We start from the raw sequence: 16504 nt of genomic DNA on the forward strand, positions 1-16504 counted from the left end.
TGTCCAAGTTACTTTCTATGGCACCCCACTCCAGTATTCTTGCCTGGGAAATCCTAGGGACAAAGGAGGCTATTTAGTCCATGCAGTCACAAAGAGTTGGACACAACTGAGTGACTGATCATACACACACATGAAAATCAACATAACAAGGCACAGTTTATACACTGGCCAGTGTCAGGGCTAAAGCAAAAGAAACCACACAGGATTATAATGGAGTACTCATCCAGCGTGCAGGGTGAAATGTTTCACCAACCGGTGTGAAAGGAGAAGAGGGTAGCAAGAAGGACTGAAGCATCTAATAGGGCAGAATGCGATGAGGATCTGAACATAAAATCAGTCAGGCTTTATTCAGAATTGGAGGTCTTATGAGCTAGAATAACACTGTTTATTTGAACATGATAGGTTTAACAAAATCTACATATGTTTTCTAATAATTCATATGACAATAATGTATAATAGTTATCATTAGGAAGGAGTTTATCATCACTGCCAAAGTATCAACAAAAGTACAACTATAGCAATATTTTTTAAATGTCTCTGTTGCCTGAAAGAACAAGACAGTATTAGAGACAGGCCAATAACAGAGAATTTCAATGGCCAGGTTTACTTGGGTAAATTACCTAAGCTCTCAGTGCCTTAGTTTCATCATCTTTAAATGGGGTAATAATAATACCTTCTTTAAAATAACTGCTATAAGAATTAAATGAGTTAATATAGGCAAAGCACTTAAAATAGTGTTACAGTTATTATCATTACTTTTACTATTATTATTACTAGACACTAAACTTCATACAGTTGTTTACCATGTTGAGTAGCCTGAAATAATCAGCCTGGCAATACCCTGAGCCACAACACTGGGATGATACTAAAAGCACACTGACAAATCTGAGGGCTGTGCCAAAGAGCTGCTCAAGACCCTAACTAAAAATAACCAAGTTTACTTTAGCTCTGTTCTGAATCAGCCCATTTTATTAGATTTTGGTTTCTCAATTATTTGGGGTATTCTCTGAGCTGATTATCCAAAGAGATCCTTGCAAAGCATCCAGAAGAATACTACCCATAGAAGTCATAAAGTAACCAAATTCAAATCAAGTTACCAAATTAGACCTTGCTTTTAAACTGGGGCGGGGAGGGGAACCAACTCCAACATTTGATACCTCTTCAACACCAGACAGCTTTGCTTTAAGTTCTCTGATGGTGGAGTCTCCTTTATATTTCCTTTCAGTGAGGTCTTTATTAGCCGTTTCTAACTCAGACAATCTGTTCTGTAGCTGCTGGATGTTCCGTTGATGAAGGATTTCTAAATCTTTTTTCTGTTGTTCATGTTGCTGTTGGTATTGAACCTGGGCCTATTATATAATAAAATACAGAACCAAAATTCAAAGAAAAAAATACAAATATGAGAAGACCTGAGTAAAAAAAAATCTTAGTTATTCTTCTTTGTAAGATTTTCCTGCTAAGAGATTCTATTTTTAATTAGGAATTTTATGAAAAAGAAAGGTCAACAAAACAAAGGCAAATTTACCACTATGATCTTGTTCATAATTTCTTCTTCTCCTAAACCCACCTGTTTAGAAGTAATGGCCTTCAATTTAAGGGAAGAATGATATGTATTAAGGGGGGAAAAAAGCAAACTGCAAAACACTATGTATAGTGTCAAACTATCCCCATGAAAAGAAAAAATAAGCAGGTACATAAGGAACTTTCAGTATTTGCTTTACAGCACATTATTCTGTTTCCGTTTTTGTCAACTAGTATAAATGTTGTCTAATTTTAAAAAAAATCTAAACTTACAGTAAAATTGACAAGGTACTGCTCAGTCTTACATTTAGCTGTTAAATTTCACTATCAACAATAAAATCTGAACATGGTTGTAACTCTGAAATCTTCGTTTACCTGTTCGTATCATACCAAAAATCTATCTTAATAATTTCTGTCATGAGATGTAAATGGCATTATGTTAAGTGAAATGTTACAGTAAGACAAACACTGTATGATATCACTTATACGTGTAATCTAAAAAACTACAATGAACTAGCGAATAAAACAAAAAAGAAACAGACTCACAAACAGAACAAACTAGTGGCTATCAGTTCAGAGAGAGGGAAAGTCTAGGGGCTACACAGCACTAGAGGATTAAAAACAGGATTATTATGGGATTATATAAAATTGTGTGTCTGAAAAGTTTGAAAATTATAAAGCAAAATAGAATTTAAAGACTTTTATTCAATAAGAAAAATTTTAAATAATTTCTGTTGATGAACACTAACAAATCCTAAATACATTTTAAAAATAAAAAATATTTTTCTAATTATGCAAGCTATACATTCTTTTAAAGGCATAAAGAAAGAATCACAAATAACTGATAACCTCCATCCAAGGAGTCATTATAAATATTTAGGAATATTCCTTTCCAGCTATTTATATACTTAAAACTGACATCACACAAATACACATAACACATAGCTAAATTTAACAAATTGAGACCAAGCACTTTACACAATTACGCTGTTTAATCCTTTAGCACTTACACTTCCTCATATCAATAAAAACTCTTTGTAAATACTTTCAATATCCACACAGTATCATATGGCTGTGTGGCTATATCCATGGCTATATCATAATGCAATTAACCCCTGCCCTACTATGGATACTGAGTTTGCAATTTTTCACAATTACAAATAAAACCACGGTTAAAATTTTTCTTGATAAGCATACATCCAAATTCAGATTATTTCCTTATGATCAATTATGGCTTGAAAATATGTAAAGAAATATGAAGCTTGGTACTAGTTACAAAACCACATTCCAGAAAAGTTGTATCCATTCAAAAATTCCTAACACAAAAGCAGGGGAGTGTCTCTCATAAAATACTTAGGATATTTTCCATGACTATTTTAGGAATTTCCTCATTTTTGGGAAACTGAAATGGAGAGAAGAAAGAAGCACACAAGAAATAAAATAGGAAAGAGTCCATATAAAACTGGAAATGCAGCCATGGAAGAAAGCACTGAAGGAGCAATCAAGGGAGAAAAGCAACAATGAACCAACTAGTTTACAACGCTAACTGCAACTGTCTAAGAGGGTGACCAAACGCACTGAAGGCAACAAGAGGCCAAGGCTGCAATAATAAAGAACTGGCTTTATCCCCGTGATGATCGGAATTTCAGAACTTTTGTTTAAAAAAAAAAGTGTAATGGATAGAATTATAACATTTACATTTTCTGCTCTGTTTATTTCAGGTGATTCTGATGCACACTAAAGTCTTAAAATCCCTGCCCTACAGAGTATCTATCAGCAGGGAGAGAGGAGCAGCTTGCTTGGTTTTAAAGTCTCAAAGCACCGCTTCACAAGCCTATTATAAAAATGCAGTAAGGAATGCAAACAAATCCTTCAGTCGTTTTCATGTTACACACAAATATACTTAACGAGACTTTCAGAACCTAACCTGCTTGAAAATTGAGCCAAAAATTATTTAGTAAACAACAGAAATTAATGAAATCAGATGGGAGCATAGAGACAGTGCAGAACTAATTAATGAAACAAAGAACTGGTTCTTTAAAAATACTAAAGAAACAAACTATCAACTCTCATTAAAAAAAGACAATTAAGAACATAGGAAAATGGTATGGAGATTTTAAAAATTGTAGGACTGCTTATAAGATATTTTACTAATTAAACACAAACATGAAATACATGGCTTTTTAATGAAATATAAACTAACATAACTCAAGGGAAAATAGAAAATCCAGCAGGACCAATAGGGACTTCCCTGGTGATCCAGCTTCACTCCAAGCTCCCAAAGCAGCAAGCTCCCAAAGCAGCAAGCTCGAGGTCAATGCCTGATTGGAGAACTATGATCCCTTACGTCAAAACTACTGAGCCCACACGTTCTAGAGCCCATGTGCTGCAAGCACAGACCTGCACCTACAACAAAAACCCACCAATGCCCCCCAAAATACACACAAAGAAACAAAAAAGAAAAGAATAAAAAATCATGAAGGAAGCAGGAAAGACTCTAAAGAAAAATGCCTTAAGAAGGCATCATACCCAAATGGTAAAATGCTAATTCTATCAGGCCTTCAAAGAACAGATAATTCTTCATTATTTGACTGTTTCAAAGCATAAAGAAAACTAGAAAATGTTTTCATACCTTTCATGACACTAGCATAATTCTAATACCACAGTGCAAAACCTATCACTGTAATTAGCAGACTAAGATAGGAAAAAGAGTAATCTCAAACCAATCTCATCTATGAATATATACACAAATGTTCTAAATTAAATATTAGAAAATTGATTCAACAGGATATTAAAAAATCTCTGAATACATATTATTCAATGAATTCAAAGATGGTTCCACTTTTAGAAATCTATCATTATCATTAATATATTAGAAAAGTGAAAAAAATGATATTATTTGGTTAAATCTCCAAAAGTCACTTCATCTGACCTAGCTAGCATTCTTTGGATGCCAGACAGAAGAAAATTTTCTCAAACACAGAGTAAATATCACATATAATGGGAAGATAATTTAGTTATTTACCAAAAAGCATTAATTACCAAAGTTAATATACACAAATCTCTCGCATTTCTATACAGTAACAATGAAAGCACTCTTGCCTGGAAAATCCCATGGATGGAGGAGCCTGGTAGGCTGCAGTCCACGGGGTCACTAAGAGTCAGACACGACCAAGCGACTTCCCTTTCACTTTTCACTTTCATGCATTGGAGAAGGAAATGGCATCCCACTCCAGTGTTCTTGCCTGGAGAATCCCAGGGATGGGGGAGCCTGGTGGGCTGCCGTCTACGGGGTCACACAGAGTTGGACATGACTGAAGTGACTTAGCAGCAGCAACAATGAAAGATCAGAAAGAAAATTTAAGAAACAATCTCACTTACTATCTCATCAAGAAAAATAATTATTCTATACAAGGAGGAAAAAGATCTATAGTCTGAAAACTATAAGATGCTGATGAAAGAATCAAAGATGACACAAACAGATAGAGAGATATACCATGTTCTTGGAGTGGAAGAGTCAATACTGTCAAAAATGACTAGCCAAGGCAATCTACAGTTTCAGTATCATACCTATAAAATTAAAAATAGCATCTTTCACAGAACTAGAACAAATTTGTTTTAGTTTGTATGGAAACATAAAAGACCCTGAGTAGCCAAAGCAATCCTGAAAAAGAAAAATAGAGCTGGAGGGATCAGGCTTCCTGACTTCAGACTATACAGCAAAGCTACAGTCATCAAAACCATATGGTACTGGCACAGAAACAGAAATATCTACCGATGGAACAGGACAGAAAGCCCCAAATACACCCATGCACCTATGATCAATTAAACTGCAACAAAGGAGGCAATAATAAACAAATAGAGAAAAAAAAGGCAGTCTCTTCAATGTGGAGCTGGGAAAAACTAAACAGTTACATATAAAAGAATGAAACCAGAACATTCTCTAACACCATACACAAAAATGAACTTAAAATGGATTAGACCTAAATGTAAGACCACATACTATACTATAAAGCTCTTAGAGGTAAACATAAGCAGAGCACTCACTGACAGAAATTGAAGCAATATCTTTTTGGATCCACTTCCCAAATTAATGAAAGCAAAACCCAAAGTAAACAAATGGGACCTAATTAAAGATTTTGCATAGCAAAGAAAACCATAAACAAAATGAAAAAAATAACCCACGTGAGAGAAAATATTTGCAAATGAAGCAAACTGTTAAGGAATTTATCTCCAAATGACATGAACAGTTTATACAGCTCAACACATTAAAAACAAAAAAAATTTAAAAATGACCGAAGATCTAAGCAGACATTTCTTCAAAGAAGACACACAGATGGCCAAAAAGCACATGAAAAGATGTTCAACATTGCTAATTATTAGAGAAAGGCAAATCAGAACTATAATGAGGTATCACCCACACCAGTAAGAATGGCCATCATCAAAAAGTCTACAAACAATAAATGCTGGAGAGGGTATGGAGAAAAGGGAACACTGTTGCTAAGAATGTAAACTGGTATAACTGCTATGGAGAACAGTATGAGCTTCTTTAAAAAACTAAAAATAGAGAACTACCGTATGACTCAGCAATGGACATTTATCTAGGGAAAACCATAATTTGAAAACAAACATGTACCCCAATATTCACTGTAACACTATTTACAATAGCCAGGACACGGAAGCAACCTAAATGTCCATCACAGAGAAATGGATAAAAAAGATATGGTACACATATACAACGGAATCTCATTTAACCATTAAGAAGAATGAATGCCATTTGCAACTACATGGATGGATCTAGAAATTATCATACTAAATGAAATCAGTCAAATATCATATATCACCTATATGTAGAATCTGAAAAAATGATACAAATGAACTTACAAAACAGAAAGAGAAGCGACTCTGAAAACAAACTTATGGTTACTAAAGAAGAAAGGTGGAGGAGAGATAAACTAGGAGTTTAGGATTAACAGATACACACTATTACATATAAACAGATAATAAACAAGGATCTACTGTACAGCTCAGAGACCTGTACTTAATGTTCTGTAATAATCTATATGGGAAAAGACTCTGAAAAAGAATGGATACACATAAATGTCTAACTGAAATCCTTAGTGGCTCAGATGGTAAAGAATCTACCAGCAACACAGGAGCCTGGGGTTCGATTCCTGGGTTGGGAGGATTCCCTGGAGAAGGGAATGGCAACCCACTCCAGTATGCTTGCCTGGGAAGTCCATGGACAGAGAAGCCTGGTGGGCTGCAGTCCATGGGGTCACAAAGAGATGGACATGACTGAGCAACTAACACTTTCGTTTTTTTCATAACTGAAATCACCTTGCTATACACCTGAAACTAACACTAACATTAAATCAACTATACTCCAATATAAAATAAAAAAATTTTAAAAGACTAGATCAAGATAAGGATTCCATCATTATCACTTTCTGTATAAGGGGAAGACAAACCTTCAAAAGAAACAAAATTATCATTTTTTATAGTTTATCTATTTGAAAAATCTGAGAATCAACGCCAAAACTACTAGGTTGGCCAAAAAATTCCTCCGATTTTTAAGTAACAGTAAAAGAAACATTTTTTGTTTCCACCAAGAATGTTATAGAACAATGTATTCACCGTTTTGTTGCACTACCTTCTGCCATTTTTCAGGCAACTTCATAATTCCATCTTCCCAAAACCTTTTATCTTTTTGAGTAAAGAACTGATCAAGGTATCTTTTACAATCTCCCAGGGAATGGAAAATTTCTTCCATTAAGATAATTTTATAAAGACCAAAATATCATGTTGATGTTTGGTAGAAACTAATGCAATACTGTAAAGCAATTATCCTCCAATTAAAAATAAATAAAGACCAAAATAAATGGGAATCTGAAGTTGCAACGTCTGGTGAATACAGCAAATGAGTCAGAACTTTCCAGCCAAACTGCAAGTTTTTGCCTGGTAATCAAAGAAACATGCAGTCTTGTGGTATCCTGATGGTAGATTATGTGTTTTCCATTGACTGACTCTGGACAGTTTTGTCAAGTGCTGCTTTCAGTTGGTCTAACTGAGAACAGTACTTGTTGGAATTAATCCAACAAGTGTGGTTTCTGAGAAGGAACTCATAATAGATAATTCCCTTCCAATTCCATCATATTCACAACATCACCTTCTTTGGATGAAGAGCAGCCTTCAGCATGGTTGGTGGTGGTTCCTTTACATTGCCCCACGATCTCTTCCAATTCACACTACTGCACAGTATCCACTTTTCACTGCCTATCACAACTGGCTTTAAAAAGAACTTTCTCACTATGCTTAGAATTCCATGTGGAAATATGGTCAAAAAGGGTTTTTTTCACTTAACCCAAACAAAGTGATTAATATAACCAAGCTGATGCAAATGATTTTCAACACTTGATTTGAATATTTTGAATATGTCAGCCGTCTCCCCGTGGTATAATGCTGACTGATCTCAAATAATGTCTTGATTTGATTGCTATAAATTTCAAGTGGAACCTGAATGAGGGCATGGCAACCCACTCCAGTATTCTTACCTGGAGAATTCCCATGGACCGAGGAGCCTGGTGGCCTACAGTCCACAGGGTCACAAAGAATTGGACATGACTGAGCAACTTAAGCACATAATATCCTTATTTTACAACAGAAATGAAAAGGCAAGCCATAGACAAAAAATATTCACAATGCATATATCTGACAAAGGATTCATGTTCAGAATATACAAAGAACTCATATAAATCAATAAGGAAAACCACTAACTGCCCAATTAAAAATGGGCTAAAGGACTTCCCCAGCGGTCCAGTGGTTAAGAATCCACCTGCCAATGCAGAGGGCATGGGTACGATCACTAGGACAGGGACTGCACAGGCCGCAGGGCAACAAAGCACATGAACCACAGCTATTGAGCCTCCACTCGAGCCCACGGGCTCCAACCACTGAAGCCCACATACCCTAGAGCCCGTGCTCCACAACAAGAGATACCACCAACGACAGCGAGAAGACCAGCACTGTAACTAGAGCAGCCCCCGCTCGCCGTGACTAAAGAGAGCCGGCACAGAGCAACGATGACCCGGCACAGCCAAAAGTAAATAGATGAGAATGTTTAGATGGGCTAAAGACACGAATGGGTACTTCACAAGAAAACGTCCAAGAGGTCAATATACATACAAAAAAAGAGTTCATTATTATGAGGTACCACTATACACCCACTGAATGGCAGTGTGACCTGAATATCCACTTTGGAAAATTGTGACAGTTTCTACTAAAGCTAAACATATGCCTACACTAGAACCTAGCCATTCTAGTCCTAAATATTGTACATACCCAAGTAAAATGAGTACATGTGTTCACAAAGACACTACAAGAAAGTTTGTAACAGCTTAATTTATAATAGCAGAATGTCAGAAACAATTCAAATGTCTACCAAGAGGAAAACAGACAAATTATGGCATATTCATTTAACAGAATCCTACACAACAAAAGGAAACAACACAAGAACATAACAATCTCAGAGACACTATGTTACTGACTGAAGTAAGCCACACACAAATTAGGACATACAGAATGTGTTCATTTATCTAAAGTTAAACAACAAGCAGAACTAATCAATGATAACGAAAGTGATAGGCCTCTGTGAGAGTAAAATGGATTGGGAAGGCACACAAGGGACCTGAGAGGGGTGATACAATTCTCTGAATCTTAATTTGGGTGAAAAGTACACATAAACTGTTATCAAGTTGTACCCTTAAAAGCAAACATTAAGTAAAGTGCATAAAAATCAAATTTAATATTAAATAACAATTTAACATTAAAGAAGTTAATGATATAAAAGGTATAAAATAAACCCACACTACAAAGCAGTGAGAAAAGTCACACAGAAAAAGCAAAAGACATAAAATATAATCACAGAAGACATACAAGTGGCTAAAGTCATATTAAAAGATACTTATCTTCACTAAAAAAATCTAAGAAATTTAAATTAAAACTAACACTACTACAATACCTATCATGTAGCAGATACTGAGAAGGCTGACAACATCAGAAATATGTGAAAAGTATGGTCATACGCTATCTTTGGGGTTCTATTTGGTACAGCCTTTTGGGTGGCAAATTTGCAACATCCATTAATATTTTATATGGATATATTATAATCCCACTTCTAGGAATAAAAATGTTCACTGCAGTACTATTTGCAATAACCAAAATTTAAAGCATTTCAATCTCTACCAGTTAGGTAAGTACTTAAATAATTTCCTCTTATATCCAAATAATGAATATTATTGAGCCATTTCCAAACTGATAAAAAATGGTATCTATGATATTGTAAGGAGAAAAAAAATTACAATCACCATATTCAGTAGACCTCATTGTTGCTGTTTAGTTGCTAAGTCTACCTGACCCTGTGACCCCATGAACTACAGCAAGCCAGGTTTTCCTGTCCTTCACTATCTCCCTGAGTTTGCTCAAACTCATCTCCACTGAGTCAGTGATGCCATCCAACCATCTCATCCTCTGTTGCCCTCTTCTCCTCTTGCCCTCAATCTTTCCAAGGTTCAGGGTCTTTTTCAATGAGTCGGCTCTTCACTTCAGGTAGCCAAAGTATTGGAGCTTCAGCTTCAGCACCAGTCCTTCCAATGAACCTTCAGGGTTGATTTCCTTTGGGATTGACTGGTTTGATCTCCCTGCTGTCCAAGGGACTCTCAAGAGTCTTCTCCAGCACCACAGTTCAAAAGCAAAAATTCTTCAGCGTTTAGCCTTCTTTATGGTTAAACTCTCACATACATGGGCTTCCCTGGTAGCTCAGCTGGTAAAGAATCTGCCTGCAATGCAGGAGACCCCGGTTCAATTCCTGGGTCAGGAAGCTCCCCTGGAGAAGAGATAGGCTACCTCACTCCAGTATTCTTGGGCTTCCCTCTTGGCTCAGCTGGTAAAGAATCTGCCTGCAACGTGGGAGACCTGGGTTCAACCCCTGGGTTGGGAAGATCCCCTGGAAAAGGGAATGGCTACCCACTCCAGTACTCTGGCCTGGAGAATTTCATGGACTGTATTATATATAGCCTATGGGGTTGCAAAGAGCTGGACATGACCGAATGACTTTCACTTTTCACTTTTGACTATTTGGACCTTTTTGTCTGCAAAGTGATGTCTCTGCTTTTTAATACACTGTCTAGGTTTGTCATAGCTTTTCTTCCAAGGAGCAAGCGTCTTTTAATTTAGTGGCTGCAGTCACCGTCTACAGTTATTTTGGAGCCCAAGAAAATGATATCTGACACTGTTTCCGCTTTTTCATCTATTTGCCATGAAGTGGTGGGAACCCCGTTAGCTTAGAACAAAATCAAAACTCAGATATGTGTGTGTACATATCTCCCAATTTACATATTTCTAAATTTATAAATATAAATGAGTATTTATAAATTATATATTATTTATATATATAGAGAAAAATTTGGGAAAACAAACATCAGAATGTTTAGAAGTTATCTCTGGGTAATTAAGATTTTTAAGGAGAGACAATTTTTACATAGTTTTATACTGTTTGAAAATTATTAACAAAGTGACTAACAACAATAACAAAATATTTTTCCATTTTTTAATATTCATACCTGCAAAGCTTTCTCCTTCTCATTCGTCAGTTCCTGAGAATGCTTATTTGACAATGTTGCTGTGTGCGATGCCCATTCATTCCGTAACTTATCTAATTCTTGGATCTTTTCTGATAATGTCTATAGTAGAGTTCAGCACAAAATATTAAAATTCTTGAATATGTTATTAGATTGGAACATGATCATATTTGCAAAGGATGTAAAAGAAAATGACATCACATCTTTTCTTACACTCAAAGTCTTTTCTTACACAGACTTCTCTGTATTTAAAGAAATTAAGATTAGAATAAAAGCAATTTTAGAGTTAACATGGCCCACAGTATAACTATCACTAACCTTTTAGTTAAATCTGGCTCTTCACCACTCAATCCTCTCCTCTGGCATTAAGAAATAAAGCAACCCAGGGTAGAGCAAGTCAGTCATCAGTAGTACAGATGACCCTTAAACAACACACAGGTTTGAAATGTACAGGTACATTTATACTCAGTTTTTTTCCAATAAATACATACTACAGTACTACACAATCCATGGTTGGCTGAACCTGAGGATGTGGAAACAGGGGTATGGAGGACTGACTACAGACTTACACAAGGATTTTCAACTGTGCGAAGGGCTGATGTCCCTAACCCCTGCGTTGTTCAAAGGTCAACTGTAGTTTACTTATACACCTAAAAACCTGTAACACAGGTTCCCAAGATGGGCCATACGGTGCAGAAAAATTTTCTATCTGAAGCCATGCAGCTAATCAGATACTTTTATCCTCAATTTCAAAGAAAAGCTATTATTGAAATGATGATTAATCTACCAGAGGAATTAATTCTAAACAGAAGGAAGGAAAGATTTAGAAGACAGGAACTGAAATGCCATTTAGACAAGAAGAATGAGGTGAAAAAAAGAGGAGCAGAACTAACATGTGACAAATACTATACATTATTTAATGAAGACTTGGAGAGAATGTGTCATATATTGGGGATAACAGAAATGTTTGGATAGAGTAAGAAGAAAAAGCACAGATTAAGACAATTAACTGGTAGGCAAAGGGTGACAAAAAGGAGGATGAACAGTAGCATGCTTTGAAAATAAAAATACATAAAAGCCTAGACTCGATTTAAGAAGCAATTCAGAGCCCATGTTTGGATGACTTACAAAGAAAAAATGAAACTTGAATTACCTTTTGGGTGAAATTCAGTTGCCTGGTAACATCATCCAATGATTGCGTTAATGATAATTTTTCTTCCTATTTACAAAAATAATAAAATTATGCAGCTTACAATTTAATCATTTGTAGCTGTGCTACACAAAGTGCAATGACGTATATAGCATCAGCACCAGCCTGGGCATTTGTTACAAAGAGAGAATCTCAGGCTCCACCTCAGACCTTCTAAGTCAGAATCTGCACTGCCAAGACCCCTGGATTTGCCTAACCTTAAATCCAGAGATGTGCTGATTCATAGTATTTGACTTTCTGAAAACATTCAAGAGGCATCCCAATGTTGTTTCCTTGAGCATATATTTTATATAGTTATAGAGCACTCTGTAATCTTCAAGATACTTTCATATATTTTATCTCGTTTAACATAGCTCAGAGGGCAAATATTTCCATACATATCCACGAGCTAATGAAACCACGATGCCACGAGCTTAAGTGACCCACTCAAGGTCACAGAAAATTAATAAAAACCCTAGGACCTAAGTTTCTTAATTCCTGGTCTGTTTTACTTCTAGAACTGTGCCTAAAACAATAAAATAAAGTCTGTGTGTGTTATAAAAATTTCCTGGATACCTTTTAAAAGATTTTAGTCAGAAAATAAAATCTAGTAGCAATATAGCTTTTCAGTGGATTACCAGAGACCTTTGGGACTTATTTTTAAAAAATAATTTAAATTTAAATCTTACCTTACTACATTTCAAACAGTCTGCTAGAAATTTCTTTATTTCCACATCATTTCCAGGTAAAAGTTTTAGTGAGAGGTGTGTCAGATGCTTAAAAGGATTTGTCTCTATCACATTTAAAAGAGCAGGTGAGTTATCCAAAATAGCTTCTGTTGAAACTAACTGCAGCAAAAACCTTTGAAGAGAAAGTGTCACATAACACATTTATGAGACAGTGACAACTCTCCCATTGAATCATGAGCCCCACTGGATTATCAATGATTAAAAGGATCAGAAAAGGGAGCATGCTGGAACCATAGGGGCCAACATGAAAGGACTCCCAACAGTAAAACTGGATTAATGTAAATAGCAAAATGGATACTTATTCACTGATTGAAAACAATGAATATATAAATGTCCATGAGTTCATAATAAGAAACAGATAAGGAAAGAAAGCGAAAGACTAAACATAAAAACAAATCAAAAACCCACTGAAACCACAAAACTAACTAGAGTAACAATCCTTACTCTGAAAACTGACAATTTAAAAATAAGAACTGAGCATTTTATCCCTTTCTGTATGAATTTTCAGAGTAATCAAATGGCTCTTACTGACGAAGGAAGTTATTTTTCATAGAAGAATTAGACCTAATAAATACAGAAAGAAAGAATTGGAAAAACATAATTTTGTACTTACTAATGAAATAATTCATTCAAACAGAATCACCAACTGATGAAACTTATAGATAAAAGGTTGGAAAGCTTTACAAAGAAAGGATCAGTGTTAGTACTAAACAAATATGGATACACTTGGACCCCAAATCTTATTCTTCCCTTTGTCCGAGTTCATCAGAAAAACAGACACTTGAACACTAACAACAAACTATCAAAAAGAGAAACTAAGGAAACATTTCCACTTACAACTGCACCAGAAAGAATAGTATTTCTAGAAATAAACCTACCTAAAGAAGAAGGCAGACCTGCAATCAGCAAACTGTAACACAAGACACTGATGAAAGAAATCAAAGACAATAGAGATGGAAAGATATACCATGGATTAATTCGTGTAAATAGTGAAATAGATTGAAAGAATTAATATTGTTAAAATAACCACACTACCCAAGGCAACGGACAGATTCAGTGCAATCCCCATCCATTCTCCAATGGTATTTTTCACAAAACTAGAGCAAAAAATTTTTAAATTTGTATGGAGAAGGAAATGGCAACCCACTCCAGTATTCTTGCCTGGAGAATCCTATGGACAGAGGAGCCTGGTGGGCTGCCGTCTATGGGGTTGCACAGAGTCGGACACGACTGAAGCTCCATAGCACGCATGCATGCATTGGACAAGGAAACGGCAACCCACTCCAGTGTTCTTGCCTAGAGAATCCCAAGGATGGAGGAGCCTGGTGGGCTGCAGTCTATGGGCTTGCACAGAGTCAGACACAACTGAAGTGACTTGGCAGCAGCAGCAAAGCAACATATAAACACAAAAGACCTAGGCAAAACAATCTTGAGAAAGAACAGACTACTTAGATGAATCACGCTTCCTATCTTCAAACCTTACTAAAAGCTATGAAGTCAAAACAGTCTGGTTTGGCAGACTGGCACAAAAACAGACACTGATCAATAGAACAGAACAGAGCCCAGAAATAAACCCACACACTTATAATTAACTAACTTACCACAGAGAAGGCAAAAATACACAATGGGGAAAGACAGTCTTTTCAGTAAGTTGTGCTAGAAAACTGAACAGCTACATGTGAAAGAACAATAAACAATTCTCTAACATCATATCTGAAAATAAAACTCGGATTTCCCCAGTGGTCTCTGTAGCTCAAACAGTAAAGAATTTGCCTGCGATGCAGACCAGGGTTCAACTCCTGGGTTGGGAAGTTCCTCAGGAGAAGTGAAAGGCAATCCACTCCAGTATTCTTGCCTGGAAAATATCATGGACAGAGAAGCCTGGGGGGCTACAGTATGTGGAGTCACAAAAAGTTGGACACGACTGAGCAACTAACACACACACACCAATGGTTAAGAATCTCCCTGCCAATGCAGTAGACATGGGTTCAATCTCTGCTCTGGGAAGACTACACATGCTGTGAGCAACTAAGGCCCTGCACCACAACTACTGATTCTGCGCTCTAGAGCTCACACACCTCAACTACTGCAGACTGTGCCCTAGAGCCCATGCTCACTAAGAGAAGCCGCATCAATGCCCACACACCGCAACTAGAGAAAGCGCAGCGACGAAGACCCAGTGCAGCCAAATACAAATAAATAGAGCTTTAAAAAAAATAAACTCAAAATGGATTAAAGACCAAAAGGTAAGACCAGAAATCATAAAACTCCTAGAAGAAAACATAGGTGGAACACTCTCTAACATAAATTGTAGCATTTTTTTAAATTTGTTTCCTAAAACAAAAGTAAATAAAAGCAAACAAATGGGACCTAATCAAACTTAAAAAGCTTTTGCACAGCAAAGGAAAACACCAACAAAACAAAGGGACAATCTACTGAACGGGAGAAGATACTTGCAAATGATATGACCAATAAGGCGTTAATATCCAAACTATATAAACAGCTTACACAACTCAATATGAAAAAAATAAACAAACTGACTAAAAAATGGGCAGAAGACCTGAAAAGACATTTTTCAAAGACATACAGATAGCCAACAGGTACCTGAAAAGATACTCAACATAGCTAATCATCAAGGAAATGCAAATCAAAACCACAATGAGATATTACCTTACATCTGTCAGAATGGCTATCATCAAAAAGAACACAAATAACGAATGCTGACAAGCATGTAGAAAAGGGGAACTTTCCAACACTGCTGGACTGTGAAAAACAGTAGGGAAGTTTCTCAAAAAACTAAAAATAGAACTGTCATATGACCTAGCAATTCCATTCCTGGGTTCATATTTGAAGTAAAAACACTAATTCAAAAAGATAGATGAACCTCAATATTCATAGCAGTATTATGAAGCTTGGCTTAAAACTCAACAATCAGAAAACTAAGATCATGGCATCCGGTCCCTTCACTTCATGGCAAATTCATGGGGAAACAATGGGAACAATGACAGACTTTATTTTGGGGGGCTCCAAAAATCACTACAGATGGTGACTACAGCCATGAAATTAAAAAACACTTGCTCCTTGGAAGAAAAGTTATGACCAACCTAGAAGGCAAATTAAAAAGCAGAGACACTTTGCCAACAAAGGTCCATCTAGTCAAAGCTATGGTTTTTCCAGTAGTCATGTACGGATGTGAGAGTTGGACTATAAAGAAAGCTGAGAGACAAAGAATTGATGCTTTTGAACTGTGGTGTTGAAGAATACTCCTGAGAGTCCCTGGGACTGCAAGGAGATCCAATCAGTCCATCCTAAAGCAAGCAGTCCTGAATATTCATTGGAAGGACTGATGCTGAAGCTGAAAACCCAATACTTTGGCCACCTGATAAGGAGAGCTGACTCATTTGAAA

General features: G+C 36.3%; 1 protein-coding gene across 3 annotated transcripts in view; it reads right to left on the reverse strand.

Annotated features, from left to right (window-relative positions):
- The window catches only part of SASS6 (SAS-6 centriolar assembly protein), a 41647-nt gene that overhangs the window by 15986 nt on the left and 9157 nt on the right, over positions 1 to 16504 (reverse strand). For 2 of the 3 annotated variants that reach the window (XM_069598595.1, XM_069598615.1), the window contains 4 exons: positions 13038 to 13209; positions 12313 to 12378; positions 11142 to 11261; positions 1158 to 1349 (listed from right to left, as the gene is read on the reverse strand). In XM_069598595.1, coding sequence (XP_069454696.1) covers positions 1158 to 1349; positions 11142 to 11261; positions 12313 to 12378; positions 13038 to 13209 — 550 coding nt within the window. Of the gene's footprint in view, positions 1 to 1157; positions 1350 to 11141; positions 11262 to 12312; positions 12379 to 13037; positions 13210 to 15767; positions 15849 to 16504 lie in introns of those variants that run through there. The other variant, XM_069598604.1, reaches the window with a different exon arrangement.

The sequence above is a fragment of the Ovis canadensis genome, chromosome 1, assembly GCF_042477335.2.
Source record: "Ovis canadensis isolate MfBH-ARS-UI-01 breed Bighorn chromosome 1, ARS-UI_OviCan_v2, whole genome shotgun sequence".
Lineage (NCBI taxonomy): Eukaryota > Metazoa > Chordata > Mammalia > Artiodactyla > Bovidae > Ovis > Ovis canadensis.